The sequence below is a fragment of the Panthera pardus genome, unplaced genomic scaffold (assembly GCF_024362965.1).
Source record: "Panthera pardus isolate Hobbes unplaced genomic scaffold, ASM2436296v1 HiC_scaffold_8, whole genome shotgun sequence".
Classification (NCBI taxonomy): domain Eukaryota; kingdom Metazoa; phylum Chordata; class Mammalia; order Carnivora; family Felidae; genus Panthera; species Panthera pardus.
Window position 1 is genome coordinate 91124347 of NW_026527013.1, and position 24099 is coordinate 91148445.

Below are 24099 nucleotides of genomic sequence, written 5' to 3' on the forward strand. Positions count from 1 at the left end.
AAAAATACATCTGAGAAAATGTTTCACCGGTGGTAAAGTTAAATGTGAAAAAAATTTAGCCTAGGTCACCATTATCACTAACTACCTACATACACACAAACTGGGGGTTAGTTCTGCCTTGGGTGGAATGATTTTTGCCAGCACTGATTACGTCAGGTGTTTTTAGATATAAAAAACTAATTTCACTACTTCCCACTGTGGAATAGACAGATATACACACAGATGGGTGTGTATATGTGACATATATATGTATACATGAATGTGTATATGTACACATGTGTATATGTATGTATTACACATGTATCTGTGTACATATTTACACACCTACACACATATCCCCCATCAGAAAGAAACTGGTCAGCTGGTAGCATCAGGTGGATACAATTGTCCCGTCTTGGCCAATTTGTGGTTATAGCTATTTCGGACTTTTCTAGTTCTGATGGCACTCACATACCTACTTGCTTCTTCTCCCCTGGTCCTTCTTTATTAGCCCCTGTTTTAAGTTCTGGACAACAGTTCCAACTCAGTAGCTCACACAGGCTGTGAAGGCACCCGTGCTCATGGGGCCATGAGAGTGTGAGTTTGAAGAAACAAGTGAAAAGCAGGCAGTCAACACCAGCAGGCCATCAGGACTAATGGACTTGTTGCATGTGGCTGAGGACATCACAGCAAGGGACAGGGCTGACCACAAATTTTACAGATATAGGAAGGGACCACAGCCTTAAAACAGACCATAAGCCCCAGAAGCATTTCAGAGGAGGGTGGAAGGACTACCAGCCCACAATGCCCAGACTGCACCCGCTCAGGGTTCTGCCGCAACTGAGTCCGTGTTTCCTCTAGGATGTAGCCTTCACACCAAAAGGGATATGGGATGTGTGTGCCTATGCGAGCACATACAACAAGGTCTCTGTGAAAGGCATACTAAAGTATGGCAGCAAGGTTTAACTAGGGAAAATAGGGTTTCAAAATTTCAGGACACAGTTTGTCCAGACTGATCATGCAAGATGGGAGAGAGCAAAATAAATTTATCCCAGGCTCAGTGATGGACTGTCATGCCAATGTAAATTAAAAAATAGAGACCGATGCTATCTGTCCTCTATCTACCATCCATTTCTCTCCTCCATTTACCAGAAAGTCCATTCACAATTTGTCCATTTGTGTTAGTCCTCTTTTCTCCTTTCTCTTGAATCCACTCCCCAACAGACGTTGTTCCCACCACACCCTAGAAACAGTTCTTGTGAGAAACAAAAGCACCCTCTGTGTGGCTGATGCATGGAGGTGAAACATTTGGTCACCTTACAAACTCACCAGTAGTAAGTGGTGAGTTTACAGGATATTAACATCCTGTAATGCTCCTTCCTGAAATACTCCCTGTGTGTTGTTTCCAGGACCCTGCTCTCCTCTCTCTCTGGCCATTCCTTCACACTCTGCTTTGCAGGTCCATCCTCATAGCCCTGATGTAAAGGATCTCTATCTGTACAAAGTTCCTTGGCTATCTCATCCAGTCTCATTCGTTTATAAGCCACCAATGCACCGAAAAATCTCCAGATACCTATTTCCAGACCAGACTTCTGTGCTCAACTCCAGACTTGCATGTCTACCTGCCTTCATGACATCTCCACTTGGGCGTCTAATGTGGGCATCTCAAATTTATCATGTTCCAAAAAGAACTCTAACTCTCCCTCAATTCTGCTCAATAGGCTCCCAGTTTCATTAAAAAGCAACTTTAGCTTTTAAGTAAAGCAGGTCAAAAATTGTGCAGACATTCTAGATTGCTGTTTTCTTATTCCCCATAGGTAACCAACAAATTCTGTTGGCTGTACCTTCAAACTATGTCCAGAATCTGATTACTTTGTGTCACCTAACTATGACCACCCTAGTCTAAAACACTATCATCTTTCCCCTGATTATGGCAATAGAGTCCCTGCTTCAACCCTTGCCCCCTTCAGCCTATTATACAGCAGCCTTTAAAGATTTCAGATCCCATCATTCCTGTGTTCAAAAGCCTACAATGGTTTCCCATTTATTTCTAGATATAATACTGATTTCAATTCTTAGGACTCTTCCTTTCACTCACTTTGCTCTGCCATACTATCCTCTTTATTGTTTTGGGAACAGTTATGGAAATGCTCTAGCCTCAGGACCTTAGCACTTGCTGATCCTTCTGTTTAAAATACTTTTCCCTACATATCTACAGGGCTACTACCTTTCCCTCATTCAGGGCTCCTGCATCTATCACCAGATCTTTGAGGCCTTCCTTACCAGACAACCAGAATCCCCATACCCATATATCCTGCTGCTGTTTTCTTTCCACAGCACTTAATGACAATGTGACATACCGTGTAGATGCCATAGAGCCAGAGTTGTCTGTTTTAGGAAGTTCAAAGTTATTTCAAGCAGGGCACATTCGGCTCAGTTAGGTTCTCTACAACTTGATCTAAACCTCAGTTTTTGTTGATTTGTTTGCCTCAAGCAAAGAAATCTGTATTAAAACAATCGCCAAGATTTATACTGTAATTTTACAACTGTGTGTGCTTCCACATTCGAAACCCAATTTATTTTTACAGAAGGTCCATTTACTAGATAGAAGAAACTTTAAAATAGAGCTACTTTATAGAAAGGTTTAAAGATAAAGATTAATAAGGTTCAAGTGAGGGAGAGACACAGGAGAGATCACATGTTTTTTTGAATTCTACATTATCTTGTGGAGTTTTGCTATCAACAGTTGTAGTTGTGGTTGTAGAAGAAGAAATTGTCATTTCACCCACAAATCAAAACCTCCTGGTTCAACAGTTTCTAGTTAGATCAATCAAAGAGATTCATGTGGTGGTAAAATTTAAGCTTTGTAGCCTGATACAGTTGTTCCACTGCTTTAATTTTTTAATGTGCTTCTCATTTCTTTCAACCTGCTTTTAGATTTTTCTTCCCTCTCCTCTAAACTGCAATGCTCCTAAATGTTCATACAGAAACTACACACATTATTTTTTTCAGCAGCAATTACAATTTTCTCATTTTTAAAAATATAATTTATTGTCAAACTGGCTTCCATACAACAACCAGTGCTCATCCCAACAAGTGCCCTCCTCAATGCCCATCACCCACTTTCCTCTCTCCCCCACCTCCCATCAACCTTCAGTTTGTTCTCTTAATATTTAAGAGTCTCCTATGGTTTGCCTCCCTCCCTCTGTTTGTAACTATTTTTTCCCCTTCCCTTCCCCTCTTGTTTTTTTGATTATTTTTCAATGTTTATTTTTTGAGAGAGAGACAGAGACAGAGCCTGAGTGGGGAAGGGGCAGAAAGAAACAGAGTCACAGAATCTGAAGCAGGCTCTAGGCTTTGAGCTGTCAGCACAGAGCCCAACAACATGGGGCTCGAACTCACAAACTGTGAGATCATGACCTGAGATGAAGCTGGCCACTTAACCAACTGAGCCACCCAGGCACCCCTATAATTTTCTCTTGTTTAACTGATCACAACAGACTGGTCCTACGTGATATGCTGATAAATACTTCCTTTTCTAAATAATTATCCTTCCATGTGTATCTTGTTAATAGCATGACTAAGTAGTAAATAACAAAATAAAGCTTGTAAGTTATGTATACACTATACAATATATAATGTTTAAGCAGTTAACATTTTTGCTATAAGGCATATGTACTGTGTTAAATATTTAACATTTTAATGATTATGAGAACACCTGTAATGAGAAAATTAATTTCCTGCTGAGATCCAAAATAGCCAATTAAGACAAACACCAGCACAAAGGAGGCACATACCCCTTTAACTTGAGCAGCGTCATTGGCAAGCCTGGTTGTTAATGCTCCAGTAGTATTTTTAGGGTCATCAAACCAGCTCACATCCTGTGGCACAGAAAATGATTTTATTATCTTAAAGCTCTATTTATAAGACTCTTAGCTCTTAGGGCAATGACAGGGTCAGGTTGGTTATCACTTATATCCCTTGTATTTAGCACTCAAGATTTGACACTCAATAGACAAGAATATAAATAATTTCATTTATCAAAAAAATTTGAGTGTTTTGTTCCAAATGTGATTTTAATTGTTGGATCTAAACAATAGTGAACAAAAAAGAAAATGTTGCTGCTTTCATAAAGTTTAGATTCTAGAGACGTATGCCACAAGTAAATAAATACGTACAGGGCCAGGTGTAAATAAATGCAATGAAGAAAAACAGATCAGAATAAGAAGGAAAAAAAGTGAAGAAAGGCACTAGGGAACAGAGAAGGCTTCTCTAAGGTGATATTTAAGCAGAGATCTGAATGAAGAGAGGGAGGAAAATATTTGAGAGAAGGAAGAAATAGCATGTGCAAAGGCCCTGAGGCAAAGTCATACTTGATCTGTTTATGCACCTCCAAGAAGGCCTTAAGGGCTGCTAACAGCTTTAAGAGTACCTTTGTGTGAATTTGTAAAAGAAGTCTCTTCCTCTGGACAGATCTCCCTTCTCATTTGGCTTTCCTACCCCTGCCCTCTCTCATCCTTGTGTAGTAAACCAGTGTGTAGACTGTACATTGGGGAAGGTGGGAAGCTGTAGAAGATGAGGTCTGAGAGGGAGTGGGGACCACATCATGGCCTTGGAGGCAACTGTAAAGATTCCAGATTTTACCCTGAGGGGTATGGGTAGGTTCTAGAAGGATTTGAGCAGGGGGATATGATTTGACTTATATTTGAGAATGACTCTGGCTCTTAGGAGGTGAAACTAATGGATTTGAATAAGGATCAGGGCAGCGAGACCAGTTAGGAGGTTATGATAACATCACATAGAAAGAGAGGAGTCAAAAATGACCTCAAAGTTTTTAGCCTGAACAACTGGTAGAATGGAGCTGCCATTACGGATATGGGGGAAGACTAGGTAAAAAGTAAGCCCTGTACAGAGGGGAGAAACAAAAGTTCAATTTTATTTTTAGTTTTTTTTCCAAAAGTGCAATTTTAGATATAAGATTGAAATGCTACTTAGATATCTAAATAGAGAAGTTGAATAGGCAGTTTAGACAACTTATTATAGTTCAGGGCAGAATAAATGAATTGGGTTTAAAAAAATCAACAAAAGAAATCTAGATTAAAATTTAAGAATTACATACAACAGGATTTTTTTTCTATAAAGCCACTTACATTTTTAAATACATAAATACTAAAAACATTGTGAGTTTGAAGTATGAATTTATATCTTTAATAAAAATAACTCTGGTCCTGGTGGCTTGCAATTAAAGCAGTATCTACCATTTTCCCCCCAAAGTATTAATGAAAAAGAAAGTGTTCTAAATTATCATAGCATGTATCACTTTGTTTTTTAGAATTATTGTGTTTAAGTGCCTCTTCTACTGGCATGTAACTTCCTTGAAGACAGGGACTGTTGAGGTTTGAATGCCTGACAATACTTAGTATTATGGCAAGCAGAAGGTCCTTAATGTGTATTAGATAGATTTAATAATTTATGGAGAGGGCATTACACAAACCATCAGCTCAACTGCCGAAGTATAACAGACCTAAGAGCTGGCCTGGCAGCTGGCGGGATAATGGGGCATTTGGTTCTGGACCAAGTTCAGCCTCAATCCTAACTGGAATCTCAGTTATAAATATGGTTTGACTCAGAGTCCTAGGACAGCGCCCCCATCAAACAGTGCTCTGTTACTCATTCAATTCAGTCCTGGCTCTGCCAGTCATGGGCCAGCAACTGCCATAAATATGCTTCTTTTTAAGTAATGGTGGTGTAGGTGGGAAAGGATTGAGGAACCAAAGACAGCTGGGAAGATGTGAATGCCAACTAGAAATCCTAACACAGCAAACTGATGCTTTTCAGCCAGGATTCCAGTACTCCTGGCATGTCCAGGGCATCCTTCTGGAGCCTCATGTTATTCACTGGCAAGGGATCAGTAATTTTAAGATGGAGGGTTATAAACTCACATACAAAATTTTCATGGTTGTTAAAGAAACTCTCCCTTAGAACTGGATTGCTTTGGGTTACATTCCCAGAAGCTCCCTCCCCCTTTCCCCAGGAAAATATTCACGTCTGCCTGTTGTTAGGGTTCTGAAGGTGGAAAATGTAAGAGGCATTCTAGTAAGCCGTTATCAGCTTGTAACGAACACTATGAGCTGAACTGCTCTATCAGTCTGGCCACAGCAAAGAAAAAACTGGGTAGTTGGGATACATTTTGATTTGAGGAAAGAAAGGGCACAGGTAGCATCTCTTGGTGGGAAGACACACATATGGGTTCCGAGGAGAAAGAAGGAAAGAGAGGAAAGGGATGACTCTGCCTCCAGCTGCCAACACAAAGGCTGGAGGTGAACCAGCTCTGGAGACTATCTGTGATGATCCCATTCCTTGTCCCACCCACAGCAGATGGACAGCAGGGCCTCTGAGCCCAACCTGGGGGTGGCGGTCCAGCCACATCTGTGAGGAGAGACCGAGGGAAGACCATTGCAGGAGTTCGCTCTGAGAAACCCAACCGCACTCCCTCTGCACGAGACCATGGGCCCAAGCGGGGAGTTCTGCACAGCCCCGGCACAATCCTCAGCAGACATACCTGTCTTAGCATGGATCTGAAGACCATGTATCGGAGCCGCTTGGTGAGGATCTCCCCAGCTTTGCCAAACGTGAAGCCCTGTGAAGAAGAACATGCCACAAGGAAGAAGACTTGTCACAGACCCAGCCATGGGTTACACGAAAGGAGGGAGAGTTGATGTCACGGCTAACAGGGACACCAAAGTCAGAAAGCCTGATTCAGGGTTGGTGGTGTTTCAGTAACTGTGTACTAAGGGCACCTAGCCACAGCAGCCGCATAGCCAGGGGAGCCCCGTTTGGAAACCATCACTGCTACTCCCCAGCTACTGGTGGGCTGATCAGGGGCTGACTGGGAAATGTGTTTCTTTGTCACTATTCCTATCCCTGCTTATTTCTCCCGGTGAACCAGGGTCCGTCACTCAGGAAGCTGAAGTTGTTCCGAACACAGGGGCACTCAAAGCAGGGTGGCTGTATTACCTATCATGCAAACCAGGACACTTGGAGAATGAAAAGGGGTGCTGTTAATAATTACACCAGGACCTGAGGTATAATGTGAGAAAAAAGAAGTATTTGGTCACCCCAGCCATAAAGGATGCAGAGAACAAAGATAACAAATTCCCAGTTTCGAAGCTTTAAAAAAAAAAAAAAAAAAGGTGTAGAAGCAGAATAGTCTGGGGAAGAAGACGCCAAGAGGAATTTTCTGCACTGCCTCTCCTCTTCCCCCAAGGATATAACCTTCTGTGTCTGGGAGGAGGGAAGAGTTACTCGGGGAAATAAAGAGTCAGATGTGAGTGTGCTGCCGTGCAGCCACATCTGGGGAGGGAGGATATCAGAACCCTCATCCCAGTGGGTGTGGGGATTTAGGACTAGGATGGAGCAGCATCCCCCTTTCTTTCTGGAGCTCCAGGAAGCAGCAGTCTGTGGACGAGGCCTGACACACAATCTCATGGAGAAAGCAGAGTGGAAATGGCCGACGGTGCATCAGAAGAGGAGAGGCTCAAATAACAGCCCAAGTCCCTGCAGAATCAGAGATGTGGAAGAGGGCAGCCATAGCTCCTCTGGGCCCGCTGAGACACATTAGCGAGAGAGAGAAGAAACACACGCAAAGAGCACAAGTGAAGCAAGAGCCAATTCTTCCAAGTGGTTCTGATAAAGGGGCACAGCCAGGTTGGACCACGTAACTGAAGGCCGTGGGCCCTGCCAGGTGCCAGCAAGAAGCAGGCAGGCACGTGACATCCACAGACCACTATTCTCTATGCCTCTGCTAACATAGACACTGATCTGAAAGAAGGAGGAAAGGGAGAAACCCTGGGTTAATTGAACTGAAGTCTGAAATTACTAAAACAGTAAATTTAGACATGGCCAGATTAAGGTTTCTGTCACTGGACTGAATGAAATGTGAAATATCTCCCTCAATGCAGGAATATTGTTATTTCTATAGGGACCTAGCCGTTTTTAAGTGATTACTCTGACACTGTACTTTATACAAAGTACACGAACACATACACATATGTGTGTACACCTATGACAACCCTTTTAATGATGGGAGAAGGTCATCTTTATGACAACTGTATAACCACTTTACAAACGAAACTAAGGTTTAGAGAGGTTGCTAGGTTGCCAGAGGACAGACACAATTGTAAGGTGGCAGAGTTGGAACCTGAATCTGGGTCTGTGAGAATTCCAACCAAAATGGGAACCCAGAGCCTGAAATTTAATCACCCACAGAGCTCCCTCCTTTGGTTTCTAAATGAAGGGCTGAGCATTCTAACATTGTTCAGCACATTGCCAGCTCTACAGCTCTGAGGTCCTATAATTTAGAGCCTTTGTTCTCACTTAGTTTTGCCAGGCAAGTCCAACTCCAGTATCCTGGAGCATCATTGTTACAAAGGTAACTGCTTTCACTGTCTTTGCTTCAGCAGTTCACGTCTCTGTCTCCGACGTGTAAGGGACCAGTTCAAAGCCTACCACCCTTGAAACTCCTTAACCAACTTCACACTTGACAATCTTTCCATTCTGTGGCATTAACAGTTGCTCTGGCAATCTTGCATGTAGTTAAAGTATCAAATCTATTATATTTCGGTCAGGGTGCCTGTGTGGCTCAGCTGGTTGAGCGTCTGACTCTTTTACTTTGGTTCAGATCAAAATGTTATGGTTGGTGTGATTGAGCCCTGAGTCAGATTCCATGCTGACAGCTTGGAGACTGCTTGGGATTCTCGCTCTCCTATTTCTCTGCTCCTCCCCTGCTCTTGCTCTCTCATTCAAAATAAACAAATACATAGACTTAAAAAAATTACATGTGGCTAATTATCGATTCATTCAATAAGCCACTGTTTGCTACTGCCTCACGCAGACCTAGGAATTTGATCACATTATTTCTTCCTTCTCCCTTTCTCTCTTTTCTCTCTTTCAATGATTGTTTAATCCCTAGAATTCAGATTTGAAGTATCCATTCTTACAGGAACTAATGTTTCCTACTGTAGCCAAAAAAGATTGGTGTGGATACAATAAAGGTAGCTTTGTAATTTATAACACACACACACACACACACACACACACACACACACACACTTATTCCTTCATTTGGTTTTCTGGCATTTCCAAGTCTGCAGTAAAAGTTTCACTATGGGGGCACGTGGGTGGCTCAGTCAGTTAAGCACCTGACTCATTTCGGCTGAGGTTATGATCTCACGGTTTGTGAGTTCGAGCCCTGCAGTGGGTTCTGTGCTGACAGTGTAGATTCTACCTGGGATTCTCTCTCTCCTTCTCTCTCTGTCCCCTACCCCCAAAATAAATAAACTTATTTAAAAAGTGATTTAAAAAATATTTTTAAAAGTTTCAGTATGAATTTTTTCTCTGGTCTACAAGGGGGTAGCATTGTGCTTGTGCAACCTTAAAGAGCCCATTCAAATTTAGGATTAGCAGACACCTATCCTAAGGAGACACAAACAACTGATGACACTCTCACAGGGATGCTTCTGTGTTAAAAAGTTCAGAAAGTGGAAAAGAGCTCCTGGAGTTGTATTCCAAAGTTATGTTCAGGAAGGCTGGTGTTAGCAGGCTTCAACCTGTGGGCAACTCAACAGCAAGCGTAAGAGGACTGGGGACAACAGCTTCTTCTGGCAGAAGGAGAGCCTAATGCAGACTGGTGTAGAATGCATGAGCAGCTCTTTTATGTCAAACTTTTTTCAGGATCCAGCTTGATAGATAAGCTTGTTGGCCCTGAGTACAGGGTCTTCTCATCCACACTTTGAACATTACAGGAAATAATTTCCTTCCTTGAACTTTATCAAGCTGGCTATTTATCGCAACAGAGCAAAGGGGGATAGGCTTTTTAAAACTGATGTTGAGGGGCACCTGGCTCACTCAGTCGGTTAAGCTTCAGGACTCTTGGTTTCAGCTCAGGTCATGATCTCGCCGTTTGTGAGATCAAGCCCTGCATCGGGATTCTTGCGTTTGGGACACTCTCTGCCCCTCCCCCGCTTACTAGCTCTCTCAAAATAAATAAATAAAACTTAAAAAATATAATAAAGCTGATGTTGAGACTGGCAGCCAGGGCAATTCCCCCGGCTATAACTGCAGACATACCAACAGCAGCAATAATCATGGGGACAATGGCACCTCCACGAAGGAATCTACGTGCTCCTTGCAAGTAAGTATCTCACTGAAATATGTAAATATCTTTTCTTCAGCATGATTATGAAACATTGCATATTCAAAGCTCAGTCCTTCCTCAAAACTTCTGGGAAAGAGTGGGGTCTGTGACATTTGTTCTTTTATAGGCTTTGTGTCAGGAAAAAAGGTTTTGAAGTCTTTGATCTTTCCAGTAGATTTACATTCGTATATGAAGGCAAATGTTTCCAGGAGCTGTCTGCACCTTTCCTCAGGAGCTGGTCAAAGAGGAGGCTCATGTCCTTGCTCCAGCTGGGGCTAGGAAGAGCATGGTCCTTATAAATGACCTTCTCAGAATAAAACAACCTTGGAAGTGGCCCTGGATCCCTTGACGGTGGAGACTCATCTCCCTGTGGGCCATGCAGGAAGCAGCTTTGCAGTCTGGCTCCAAAGGCATGTGGGTCTCTGATCCCAAAGACTGCAGGCTGCTGGCCAGCACACTCTTCCCACATCACAGAGGGGCACGTGACCCAGGTCACAATTATTTCTTTCAGTCATCAAGAGGCAGGTACTAATATTCCTATTGTATAGATGAGGAAACTGAGGGTTGGTTTAAATTATTTTATTGCCCCCAAACACAAAATTAGGAATTGGTGCAGCTCATACTTGAATCAAAGTCTAACACCGCCTTATCATACTAAACTTTTAGAGCACTTAATTCCTTTACAATTTTGTTCCAGCCAAATCATTTGCAAGCTGCAAAATCTGACTCTTCAAAAATGGCTCATACACTTTCTGTTTGAATACTGGCATTCTTCCATCATTAAAAAGGTTCTTTCTCCTTTAGCAAAAGTTGAATGATAAACTCTTCAAACATTTTTAAAATAGTGTGACTTACTTAACGTGTTTTTTGCTTTTTGTTGTTTTCAGAACATAGCAAAGCATTTTGAGTACTTAAAGTGACTGGCAGTTTTTCTATCCAAACTTATGCCCAGGGATTCCCTGAATTCCATTTTTGAGTACCTAGCTTTCATTTTCAATCATTGTATTAGATCAAATACCCGCTTCCCTCTGATTTCATTAATATTTCAGTTAGAGGAAGTCATGCTGGGGAGGAAAAGGTAACCAAGCAAAGTGAAAGCAAAAGATCTTTGTTTTAATTATGTCAAAGAAGGGACTGAGCTTCAGTGGCTCAGTCCATGAAGCGTCTGACTTCAGCTCCAGTCATGATCTCATGGCTTGTGAGTTCGAGGCCTTTATCAGGCTCTGCACTGACAATGCAGAGCCTGCCTGGGATTGTCTCTCCCTTTCTCTGTCCCTCCCCCACTTGGGGGCTCGCTCGCTCTCTCTCTCTCAAAATAAATAAAAATAAAACTTAAAAAAATAATAAATGAATATAATGTCTCTCCCTTTCTCTGTCCCTCCCCCACTTGGGGGCTCGCTCTCTGTCTCTCTCTCTCTCTCAAAATAAATAAAAATAGGGGCGCCTGGGTGGCGCAGTCGGTTAAGCGTCCGACTTCAGCCAGGTCACGATCTCGCGGTCCGTGAGTTCGAGCCCCGCGTCGGGCTCTGGGCTGATGGCTCGGAGCCTGGAGCCTGCTTCCGATTCTGTGTCTCCCTCTCTCTCTGCCCCTCCCCCGTTCATGCTCTGTCTCTCTCTGTCCCAAAAATAAATTAAAAACGTTGAAAAAATAAATAAATAAATAAAAAATAAATAAATAAAAATAAAACTTAAAAAAATAATAAATGAATATGTCAAAGAAACTTGGTTGCTAACAGTCCAGTTTATAAGAAAAAATCACACAGATGTTTAGAAATTTCCCCAGTTGAATAATAATGCATTCCCCAAAATGAATCAAGTGAAAATGTAGATATTTACCTGAAGGAAAAATGTAATGAAAGAAATAATTCCAAGGACTAGAAACAATAATGAAAATATGTTACTATTCTGTCGTTTTGTTTCAGGATCCTCAACTCTGGTAAAAACCTGTTAAGAAAATATTGAAAGGTTTCAGTTCAAGGCCTAAGGAAGTCATTCTGGGTCTGACTCATGTCCTGTCAAGCACAGTATTTGGGGGTCAAGATAGCTTTGGTAAAACAGAAGTCAGGGATGGTTTCCCTAATGCCAAACCTAAAGGTGTGTGTACTCTTCCTTCCTTAGGGGCTGAGAATGTGTCTGTCGTTCCTAAATGGATCCACTACTTTTTCTGGGCACACCCCTCTTGGAGTAATCGAGTGGCCCAAGAGCCACACCTACTATGTAAAGTAGAAATGAGAATAAATACTGTCTTCTTGTTTTGATGGGAAACCACACTCAATGGCAGTTTGTTTTACAACTTGAACATTTCAAACTGGAGACAAACCTGCCGATGCTGTTTTGGTAAACTAGAGAGAGCCCAGGCCTTCGGCATGAAAGTAGCCTCCTTGAGGTAGGCTTTTTTGGAGGATGGCCGGCTGGACAGCCAGCTGACCCAGCACCACACATGGAGATCTTTCCAGAGATGGTAAGAAGGCTCATAGGATGTGTTGGGCTTAGAGAACACAGAGAGTCACCACTTCCCAGGAAAGAAACAACTCCCTTCACAGTGGGCCAAAACTGTCTTGTAACAGAGCTACACTCCTCATCCAACCTATTCAACTTTATACTCTGTAAAGTAATAACAGCCTTTTAGAGGAGATCAATTTTTGATGATTAGTTATTGCAACCAAAAAAAAAAAAAAAGCAAACAATCAGCACGCCCTTATTCCGTGACAGATATTCAGATATTCTTCTACACAAATTCATGTATTTTGTTCCTTTTATCCTATCACCTCCTAAGGTTTATTATCATCACCACTTTATAAACGGTAACTGAAGCTCAGAGAGGCTAATTAACCTGTTTGAGTTAACACAGCCAGCAAGTGATGACCCAAGAGATAAACATGAGCAATCTAACTCAGAGCCCACAGCCTTAAATTCTGTGTTACAAACCTTCAACCAGGCAGATAACTGGTTGCCTAACCAATGTGCTAGCCCAGGATCATTTGCTTCCAGCCTTACTGTTACATGAGGAATGAGAAAAATATAAAGTTCTATTTCCATTTTTTTTTCTGATGATGCAAACTGTCTACCTCCCTGACTGTACAACAAATGTTAGAACAGGGATCAGCTCCCTGTGGACCACCAGCCAAATGTCTATATAAAGCCTTAATGGGATACTGCCATGTTTGTTTCTGCATTGTATATGGGTGCTTCTGCACTACAACAGTAGAGCTAAGTATTGCAACAGAGACCATCTGGCCCTCAAAATCTAAACTGTTTACTATCTTACCCTTTAAAGAAAAAGTCTGCTAACCCTTGTCCTAGAACATATGCTCTATGCAATCAGACACTAACTCCTTCTTGGTATTTTTCACCACCTAGAATAGTATATGGCTCAGAGCAGTCACCGAAAAAAATATTTCTTGAATGAATACATTATACATATGAGTATCAACCAGAAATAAGTTAGCCAAGCATGGGTAGAGAGCTGAATATTTACGTAGTTTTTAGTATAATCACAAGTTAGAGTTTCGCATCCTTCATGTAGGGATCAACTTCTTTCTCTGCAATGTTTTCAGCAGGTATGGTGGCAAGGGTATCCTCAGCTTAATATATGAACATCTACCATTAAACAGAGAGCACCCTGCCTGGGTTATAGCATTATTGTTGAAAATGCCTTCCTTAAAAGCAGGTACAGTCAAAATATGTCAACCTTTCAGAAGCTGTTGCTTTTTGTTTTCATCTTTACAAGTGGGATGGACACCTCACAGAGGTGGCATTCCTGCTTGTGTCCTGACAAGTGTGTCTGTCCCAGAATGGCTCTGTCTCAAGCCAGTCTGACAAGCACACTGGTGACAGGACTTTTCATGACATCTACTCAGAGCCCAGTGACGGCAGGCAAGAGAGAGTCATCTAGTCGGTTTTGTGACTATTTCAGCAATCTGGGCCCTAAGACAGCAACCAACCGCAAGGATGAAGGAAAGCCTGAAAAAGTAGTCTTTCTATCACAAATCAGATTTGCATTCTTACATCTTCAAGTTGCAGAGTTTCATATGAAGGTCCTCATTTTTTTGTGGCTTGTGTGTACACTTACAAATATAAACAGCTCATTCTTTAGTCAGGCCTCACAAGTCAATCCAAAAAAATGGACATAAACACTTACCCCTATAATCCTTGAAAATATTACTGAAAATGCTGGTTGCAGGCCTCCATTTATAATAGCACAGAATATACCAACCACAAAATAAGGCCATTCAGTTATATTGAGCTTCAGAATCCTCCAGAAGGAAACTGGAGGTACATGTTCATCCTGGGAAACAAAATATGACAACAGGCTAGTTATAAAAAGACTGATTCTCAATTGATTTAATGATGCACAGTTCTTCAGTATGCACAAATTTTTAAATGAAGATTTTTTTATTCCTGTTTTCTTATGAATTGGTGGCTATTTAACTTTTTAAAAAAGATTGTTATATTACTCCTTTATATTTTAAGAAATAAATGCTGTCTCCACAAACATTCAACCTGACTTCTGGAAAATCACACTTGGAACAGGACAAGAGGATTTACAAGTAGGGATAAAAGAATAGAGATATCCATATTTGAAGACCCCTTAGAATCTCTTTAACATTATAAATTCTAATTGTAAAATTCTTGGCCTATAAATTCTCATTCATACATTCTAACCTGAATCTAAAATGTTGAGATTTGGTCTGTGGAAGGTTTTGGGAGACACGACAGGAGGATTCTGGATAACCCTTTCTTGTTTTGACCCCTACCACCCCACTGCTAGCCCACGAAACTACGAAAGCCGCAGAGAGAGGGTTGAAGACATAACTACATCCTCCTCCATACCAAGTTCTCTTTTGTACCAAGCTTTCTATCTTGGCCTTGTGATGCATGTATACTCTTGCGGGTTGATCTTCTTCTAATTAAACTGGATCCTGAATCTTTTGGAGACATTTCCAAGGCATCAATTTCACTTATGGATTCATAAACTGCATTTTCTAATTCAATTTCATTTCCTCTTGTCTAAAGTAAACAAGAAATACGCACAAGTGGGTTAGGCTGGGAAAAAATAATGAAAGTTAATTGCCAACCATCAGCTATCAAGGAAAGTGGTAATTTACATCATTATAGGAAAGGATAAAGTTAAGTTGCTGAAGGTTTCTGTGCATGTGTGAATGTGTGATATATTTGAAAATTAAAACCACTGAAGAAGGATTGCCACTGAATATGCTGAAATAACATGACATCCTTTCCCTATATCTTACGTTGTGATGTCCTTTTTGTGGTTGTTTGGGCCTCAATCCTATTTGCTTTGGACCAGTGCTATCAATGAGAATATGATCCAAGCCATTCTGTGACCCATACTTGTGATTTAAAATTTTCTGAGTAGCTGAGGAGTCTGGGTCGTTTAGTCAGGTAAGCGTCGAACTTTGGCTCAGGCCATCATCTCATGGTTCATGGGTTCCAGCCCCATGTTGGGCTCTGTGCTGACAGCTCAGAATCTGGAGCCTGCTTCAGATTCTGTGTCTCCCTCTCTATGCCCCTCACCAACACACTCTGTCTCTCTCTGTCTCTCAAAAATGAATAAATGTCAAAAAAACTTTTTAAAATGAAAAATAAATAAAATAAAATTTTCTCAGTGGCCACATTAAAAAATATAAGAGGGAAATCAGTTTGTACTATGTATTTGGTTTAAACCTAATATATGCAAGATACTGGCATTTCAACATGCAATCAATGTAAAAACTTACTGTGATATTTTGCATTCTTCTTTGGTACCACATCCTTGGAATATGGTATGCATTTTCTCCCTAAAACACTTCATTTCAGAATAACTACCACTGACATGTCAGTAATTACATGTGGCTAATGCCTACTATGGTGGATAGATTACCTTTCAACGTTTTTAAATGTTTAATTTTCTCTAATTATCCTTCTTTATTTTCCCTCCTTTTAAATGGGGAAAAAATCTGGTCTGAATTCCCCAGTTATTTTTCTCACTTATTAACAAAATCAAGTAATGTTTATTTATAGTACTAAACACACAAAATCAGCTTATACCTGAGACAGTTCAGGAAAATTCTATAGTTGGATTATACCTGCATTGTGACAAGTTTGAAGTAAATGCCTTCCTCTTTCATGAGTTCATCATGATTTCCTTTCTCCACAATGACTCCATCATCAAAACCGGCGATGACATCAGCATTACGAATTGTAGACAAACGATGAGCTACCACTATGGTGGTCCGGCCTTTTCTGGCCTAAAGAGAAAGGTTAGGTTTTTGAATAAATGAACAATTACATGCAAAAATTCATTCAATTTAGATTTACTTGGACACTGTAAAGCCATCTAAACTATATAAGGTACTCTTGCTTCAGTAAATGTATAGTCAATTGATAATGATTTAAAAATGTTTTATTATTAACACAAATATGATAATCACCTAGTAATGTTATGTAAGCTTCTAAATATTTTACTTAATCTCTATCAGCCTCAGTTTACAATAGTAATAAGGGGTTTATACAAAGTAAAAAATGCTACGGTCCAGGTACTGGCCAGTCAGAGCAGACACAGGTCAATGTGCATTACTGGTGCAGGCTAGATAGCATCAGTCTGGGGATCCATGGCATCCCATCTCACAGGATCTCTGGATGATTCAGATGGACAAGGAGTGTGAGGCAGCAGCATTCAGTCTCCCGTGTCACACTGATCTGAATTCAAACCTTAGTTCTGCCAATTATAAATTCTAGGATTTTATTCAACTCTTTTAACTTATGTGAGTTCGATTTGTTCACATATAAAATGGAGATAATATTAGTACTCACTTCTTAGAGTAGTTGTGATGACCAAATAATATAATGTACACAAAGCATTATGATATATGCACTGTAAGTGCTTAATAAATGGTACTCACTCCTAGGTAGAAGCATTATGGAAAAACTGAAGAACTATGCAAATGTTTTTCTTTTTTTTTTAAAGAGTTCCCCATTCTTTTTTTTTTTTAACGTGTATTTATTTTTGAGAGAGAGACAGAATGTGAATGGGGGAGGGTCAGAGAGAGAGGGAGACACAGAATCAGAAGCAGGCTCCAGGCTCTGAGCTGTCAGCACAGAGCCCGATGTGGGGCACAAACCACAAACCACAAACCCACAAACCTTGAGATCATGACCTGAGCTGAAGTCTGGCACTTAACCAACTGAGCCACCCAGGTGCCCCTTAAAGCCTGGAGTTTTAAAGGTCAGTAGGCTTGCCTGGGACAGAGCCAGGAGGGCACTGTGCTGCTCCTGGAGAGAAGGCAGGCAAACAACCTGAGGACAGATAGTGTGTAAACAGCTACCTGAAAAATGCTTGGGGCACACTGGGGGATACTGTTTGCTGTTCTCAGAGCAAGAGGCAGAGTTCATGGAATTGCCCCTTGGGGACAAGGGAGCTGGCAGGCGCCATTTCGCATAAACACAGAGTCACCTGCAGGAAGCACCGCAGCACCAGCACAGGCTGCCTGACTCGCTTACACCAAGCTCCACACCCCTGTGCTCTGGCAGAACTGTCCTTTTCGGTCAAGCGTGTCTCATTCCCAGTGCTGTGGACCCCTTCCCCAGAAGACCAGGACAAGCCCTTGCCCACACCATGTCTCTAAAGCCTGGCGTTTTAAAGGTCAGCAGGCTTGGCTGGGATAGAGCCAAGAGGTCACTGTGCTGCTCCTAGAAAGAAGGCAGGCAAAAACCCTGGAGGCAGACAGTATGGAAAGAGCAATCTGAAAAAACATCTGGGGTAAACTGTGAGGAGATTATCCACTATTCTTGAAGTACTTCCCTGTCAGGCAGCATTCCTCGAGATGTGTCTCTGGGAACAAAGGAGCTGTCTGGCTGGTGCCACTTCCCTCCCCGGCCCCTCAGCATAAACAGAGAGCTACCTGAGGGAAACAGCTCAGCTCAGACAAAGGCTGCCTAACTTGCAGCCTTGAAACCAAGCTCCCCCTCACCATGCTCTGGCGGGACTGCCATTCTAAGTCAGGCTTGCGTTACTCTCAGAGTGGCGGGGTCCTCCCCGAGAAGACCAGCACCAACTCCTGCCCACTCTACGTCTCCCAATCAGAGAGTTCTGCAGGGCCTCAGTTCTGGGGAGTTGGTATGAAGTCTCACTTCACAAGCAGACCAGAGCATACCTAGTTAAAACCACATTCAGGCCAAGGATCAAACACTGCCCACAGCAGACAAGAAGAGCCTCTGCAGATGCCTGGCCTGAAGGATAGAGCAGCCAAAACACAATAGCAGAGCACACATAGCACAAACCAGAGACACTCCCTGAAGCACCAGGCCCTGGATACTACATGACTACTTCTTTATAAGGTCATCATTTTCAGAAGCAGGAGACATAAATGGCCTTTCTAACACAGAGAAGAAGGCAGACACTTAGAACATACTAAGACAGAGGAATTTATCCCAAATGAAAGAACAAGATAAAGCCATGGCCAGAGAACTAAGCAAAACAGATATAAGTAACATGCCTGATGGAGAATTTAAAGCAACAATCATAAGGATCTTCACTGGGGACTTGAGAAAAGAAGATTTCAGGGAGATCCCTACCACAGAGATTAGAAACAGGTTTGATGCAATGAACAGCAGGCTGGAAGAATCAAAGGAATGAACTAGTGACCTAGAAAACAAAATAATGAAAAATAATAAAGCTGAACAAAAGAGAAGGAATTGTGGAATATGAGAACAGACTTTGGGAACTCAGTGACTCCATCAGACATAGTAACATTCCTATTATAGGAGTCCCAGGAGAGGAAGAGAAAAGGGGGCAGAAAAATTATTTCAAGAAATAATAGCAGAAAAATTCCCTAATCTAACAACAACAACAACAACAACAAAACCAGACATCCAAATCCAAAAGACAAAAAGAATTCCTATTAAAATCAACAAAAGCAGGCCAACACCAAGACACACTGTAATTAAATTTGCAAAATACAGTGATAAAAAAAAATCTTAAAGGCAGCAAGAAAAAAAGTGTTAACTTACAAGGGAAAACCCATAAGACTAGCTGGAGATCTCTCAACAGAAACTTGGGAAGTCAAAAAGGAGTGCCAGGATATATTTAAGCACTGAAAGGGACAAATCTGCAGCCAAGAATACTCTATTCTGCAAGGCTACCATTCAGAACAAAAGGAGAGATAGAGTTTCCCAGACAAACAAAAACTAAAGGAGTTTGTGACCACTAAAAAAGCCCTGCAAGAAATATTAAAGGTACTCTTTGAGTGCAACAAAGAGACCAAAAGTGACAAAGACAAAAAAGGATCAGAGAAAACCTCTAGAAACAATGACAAAACAAGTAATAAAATGGCATTAAATACATCTCTATCAATAATTACTTTGAATGTTAATGGATTCAACACTCCAATCAAAAGACTCAGGGTGTCAGAATGAATAAAAAAAATAAGATCCATCTATATGCTGCCTACAAGAGACTCATTTTAGAACCAAAGACACCTACAGATTGAAAGTGAGGAGGTAGAGAAACATTTATCACATAAATGGATATCAAAAGAAAGCCAGAGTAGCAATACTTATATTGGATAAACCAGACTTTATTTATTTTTTCAATATATGAAGTTTATTGTCAAACTGGTTTCCATACAACACCCAGTGCTCATCCCAAAAGGTGTCCTCCTCAATACCCATCACCCACCCTCCCCTCCCTCCCACCCCCCATCAACCCTCAGTTTGTTTTCAATTTTTAAGAGTCTCTTATGCTTTGGCTCTCTCCCACTCTAACCTCCTTTTTTTTTTTTTCCTTCCCCTCCCCCATGGGTTTCTGCTAAGTTTCTCAGGATCCACATAAGAGGGAAAACATATGGTATCTGTCTTTCTCTGTATGGCTTATTTCACTTAGCATAACACTCTCCAGTTCCATCCATGTTGCTACAAAGGGCCATATTTCATTCTTTCTCATTGCCACGTAGTACTCCATTGTGTATATAAACCACAATTTCTTTATCCATTCATCAGTTGATGGACATTTAGGCTCTTTCCATAATTTGGCTATTGTTGAGAGTGCTGCTATAAACATTGGGGTACAAGTGCCCCTATGCATCAGTACTCCTGTATCCCTTGGGTAAATTCCTAGCAGTGCTATTGCTGGGTCATAGGGTAGGTCTATTTTTAATTTTCTGAGTAACCTCCACACTGTTTTCCAGAGTGGATAAACCAGACTTTAAAACAAAGACTGAAAAAAGAGGCAAAGACGGGTATTATATAATCATAAAGGGGACAATCCAACAAGAAGATATAACAATTACAAATACTTACGCACCCAACATGTAAGCACCCAAATATATAAAACAATTAATAACAAACATAAAGGAACTAACTGAAATAACATAATAATAGTAAGGGACTTTAACACCCACTTACATCAATGGACAGATCATCTAAACTGAAAATAAACAAGGAAACAATGGCTTTGAATGACACACTGGACTAGATAGATTTAACAGATATATTCAGAACATTTCATCTTAAAACAGCAGAATACATATTCTTTTCAAGTGCACATGGAACATTCTCCAGAATAGTTCACATATTAGCCAACAACAACAAAAAAAAACCTCAACAAACACAGAAACATTGAAATCATACCATGCACCTTTTCTGACCACAACACTAAGAAATAAAGTCAATCATAAGAAAAAATCTGAAAAGACCACAAACACATGGAGGCTCAACAACACGCTACCAAACAATGAATGAGTCAACCAGGAAATCAAAGAAGAAATTTAAAAATACATGGAAAAAAATAAAAATGAAAACACAGAAGTCCCAAACCTTTGGGATGCAGCAAAAGCAGTTCTAAGAGGGAAGTATATAGCAATACAGGCCTATTTCAAAAGCAAGAAAAATCCCAAATAAACAACCTACTCTGACACCTAAAGGAGGTAGAAAAAGAACAACAAATGAAACCTAGAGCCTTAGAAGGAAGGAAATAATAAAGACTAGATCAGAAATAAATGATATAGGAAACCACAGACTAGGTCAATGAAATCAAGAGCTGGTTCTTTGAAAAAGTTAATAAAATTCATAAACCTCTAGCCAGACTTATCAAAAAGAAAAGAGCAAGGACCTAAATAAATAAAATCACAAATGAGAAAGGAAAAATAACAACCGACAACACAGAAATACAATTATAAGAGAATATTATAAAAAACTATATGTCAACAATTTGGACAACCTGGAAGAAATGGATAAATTCCTAGAAATATATAAACTACCAAAACTGAAACAGGAAGAAATAGAAGACTTGAACAGACTGTAACCAGCAAAGAAATTAATCAGTAATCAAAAAACTCCCAACAAACAAAGTCAGGGCCAGGTGGCTTCAGAGGTGATTTCCAGTAAACATTTAAGGAAGAATTAATACCCATTCTTCTCAAACTATTCCAAAAATAGAAAAGGGAGGAAAACTTCCAAATTCATTCTATGAGGGCAGCATTATCCTGATACCAAAACCAGATAAGGACTCCACTAAAAACAGAACTACAGGTCAATATCCCTGATGAACATGGATATAAAAATTCTCAATAAAATACTAGCAAACCAAATTCAACAATACGTTAAAAAGTCATCCACCACAATCAAGTGGGATTTACTCAGGGTAGTTCAATATTCTCAAATCAATCAACACGATACCCCACATTAATAAAAGAAAAGAACCATATGATAATTTCAATAGATTCAAAAAAAAACATTTGACAAAGTACAACATCCATTCATGGTAAAAAGCCCTGAACAAAGTAGGTTTAGAGGGAATATACCTCAACATAATAAAGGCCATATATGAAAAACCCACAGCTGGAGCACCTGGGTGGCTCAGCGGGTTGAGCATCTGACTCTTGGTTTCAGCTCAGGCCATGATCTCACAGTTCGTGAGTTGAAGTCCCACATCAGGCTCTGTGCTGAGAGTGAGGAGACTGCTTGGGATTCTCTCTCCTTCCTCTCTTGCTGTCCCTCCCCCCGCTTGCACTCTTGCTCTCTCTCTCTCTCTCTCACTTTGTCTCTCTCAAAATAAAATTAATAAACTTAAAAAAAGAGAAAAACCCACAGCTAATATCATCCTCAGTGGGAAAAAACTGAATTTTTTCTCTATGGTCAGGAACAAGACAGACATGTCTACTCTCACCACTATCATTTAACATAGTACTGGAAGTCCTAGCAACAGCAATCAGACAGCACAAAGAAATAAACAGCATCCAAACTGGTAAGGAAGAAGTAAAACTACTTGCAGACGACATAATATTCTATATAACCCAAAAGACTTTACCAAAAAACTGCTAGAACTGATACATGAATTCAGTAAAGTTGCAGGATACAAAATCAACATGCAGAAATCTGCTGCATTTCTATATATCAATAATGAAACATCAGAAAAGGAATCATCCATATACAATTGCACCCAAACCAGTAAGATACCTAGGAATAAATCTAACCAAAGAGGTGAAAGACTTGTACCCTGAAACTTTATAAACACCAATAAAACAAACTGAATATGACACAAGGATATGGAAAAACAGTCCATGCTCATGAATTGAAAGAACAAACAGTGTCAAAATGTCTGTATTACTCAAAACAATCTATAGATTTAATGCAATCCCTATGAAAACACCAACAGCATTTTTCACAGAGCTAAAACAAACAATCCTAAAATGTATAGGGAACCACAAAAGACCCCAAATAGGCAGAGCAACCTTGAAAAAGAAAAGCAAAGCATGAAGCAACACAATTCCAGACTTCAAGTTATATTACAAGGCTGTAGTGATCAAAACAGGATGGTACTGGCACAAAAACAGACACAAAGATAAATGGAACGGAAGAGAAAACCCAGAAATGAACACACAACTATATGCTCAATTAATCTTCAGCAAAGCAGGAAAGAATATCGAACAGGAAATAGACAATTTCTTTAACAAATGGTTTTGGGAAAACTGGATAAATAACCACATGCAAACGTATTAAAGTCGACCACTTTCTTACACCAACACAAAAATAAATTCAAAATGGATTAAAGACCTAAATTTGAAACTTGAAACCATAAAATTCCTAGAGCAACAACAGGTAGTAACCTCTTTGACACTGGCCACAGCAACTTCTTTCTAGACATGTCTCCTCAGCCAAAGGAAACAAAAGCAAAAATGAACTAACAGGACTTAACTAACAGGACTTAAGCTTACATAAAAAGCTTCTGCATAGCAAAGGGAACAATAAACAAAAAAGGCAACCTACAGAATGGCAGAAGTTATTTGCAAATGGCATATCTGATAAAGGTTAGTGTCCAAAATATATAAACAATTTATAAAACTCAACACTCAAAAAAATGAATAATCCAATTAAAACATGGGCAGAAGACATGAAAAGACATTTTTCCACAGAAGACATCCAGATGACCAACAGACACATGAAAAGATGCTCAATATCACTTATCAGCAAGGAAATACAAATCAAAATCACAGTGAGCCATTACCTCACACCTGTCAGAATGGCTAAAATCAACAACACAAGAAACAACAGGTGTTGGTGAGGATGCTGAGAAAAAGAAATCCTCTAGCACTGCTGGTGGGAATGCAAACTAGTGCAGCCACTGTGGAAAACAGTATGGAGGTTCCTCAAAAAATTAAAAATAGAACTACCCTATGATCCAGCAAGTGCACTACTAGGCATTTACCCAAAGGATACACAAATACTAATTCAAAGGGATACATGCACCCCAATGTTTACAGTAGTATTAGCTATAATGGCCAAATTATGGAAATAGCCAAAAAGTATCCATCAACAGATGAAAAGGTAAAGAAGATGTGGTATATATATACAATGGCATATTATTCAGCCATACAAAAGAATGAAATCTTGCCATTTGCAATGACATGGATGGAGGTGAAGAGCATTAT

At 40.4% G+C, this 24099-nt stretch overlaps 1 protein-coding gene across 4 annotated transcripts in view; it reads right to left on the reverse strand.

Moving 5' to 3' along the window:
• The window catches only part of ABCB1 (ATP binding cassette subfamily B member 1), a 237249-nt gene that overhangs the window by 29644 nt on the left and 183506 nt on the right, over window positions 1-24099 (reverse strand). For all 4 annotated transcript variants that reach the window (XM_019443186.2, XM_053896940.1, XM_053896939.1 and 1 more), the window contains 6 exons: window positions 16261-16422; window positions 15008-15184; window positions 14316-14462; window positions 12011-12118; window positions 6542-6619; window positions 3777-3860 (listed from right to left, as the gene is read on the reverse strand). In XM_019443186.2, the coding sequence (XP_019298731.2) occupies window positions 3777-3860; window positions 6542-6619; window positions 12011-12118; window positions 14316-14462; window positions 15008-15184; window positions 16261-16422 (756 nt within the window). The remainder of the gene's footprint in view (window positions 1-3776; window positions 3861-6541; window positions 6620-12010; window positions 12119-14315; window positions 14463-15007; window positions 15185-16260; window positions 16423-24099) is intronic.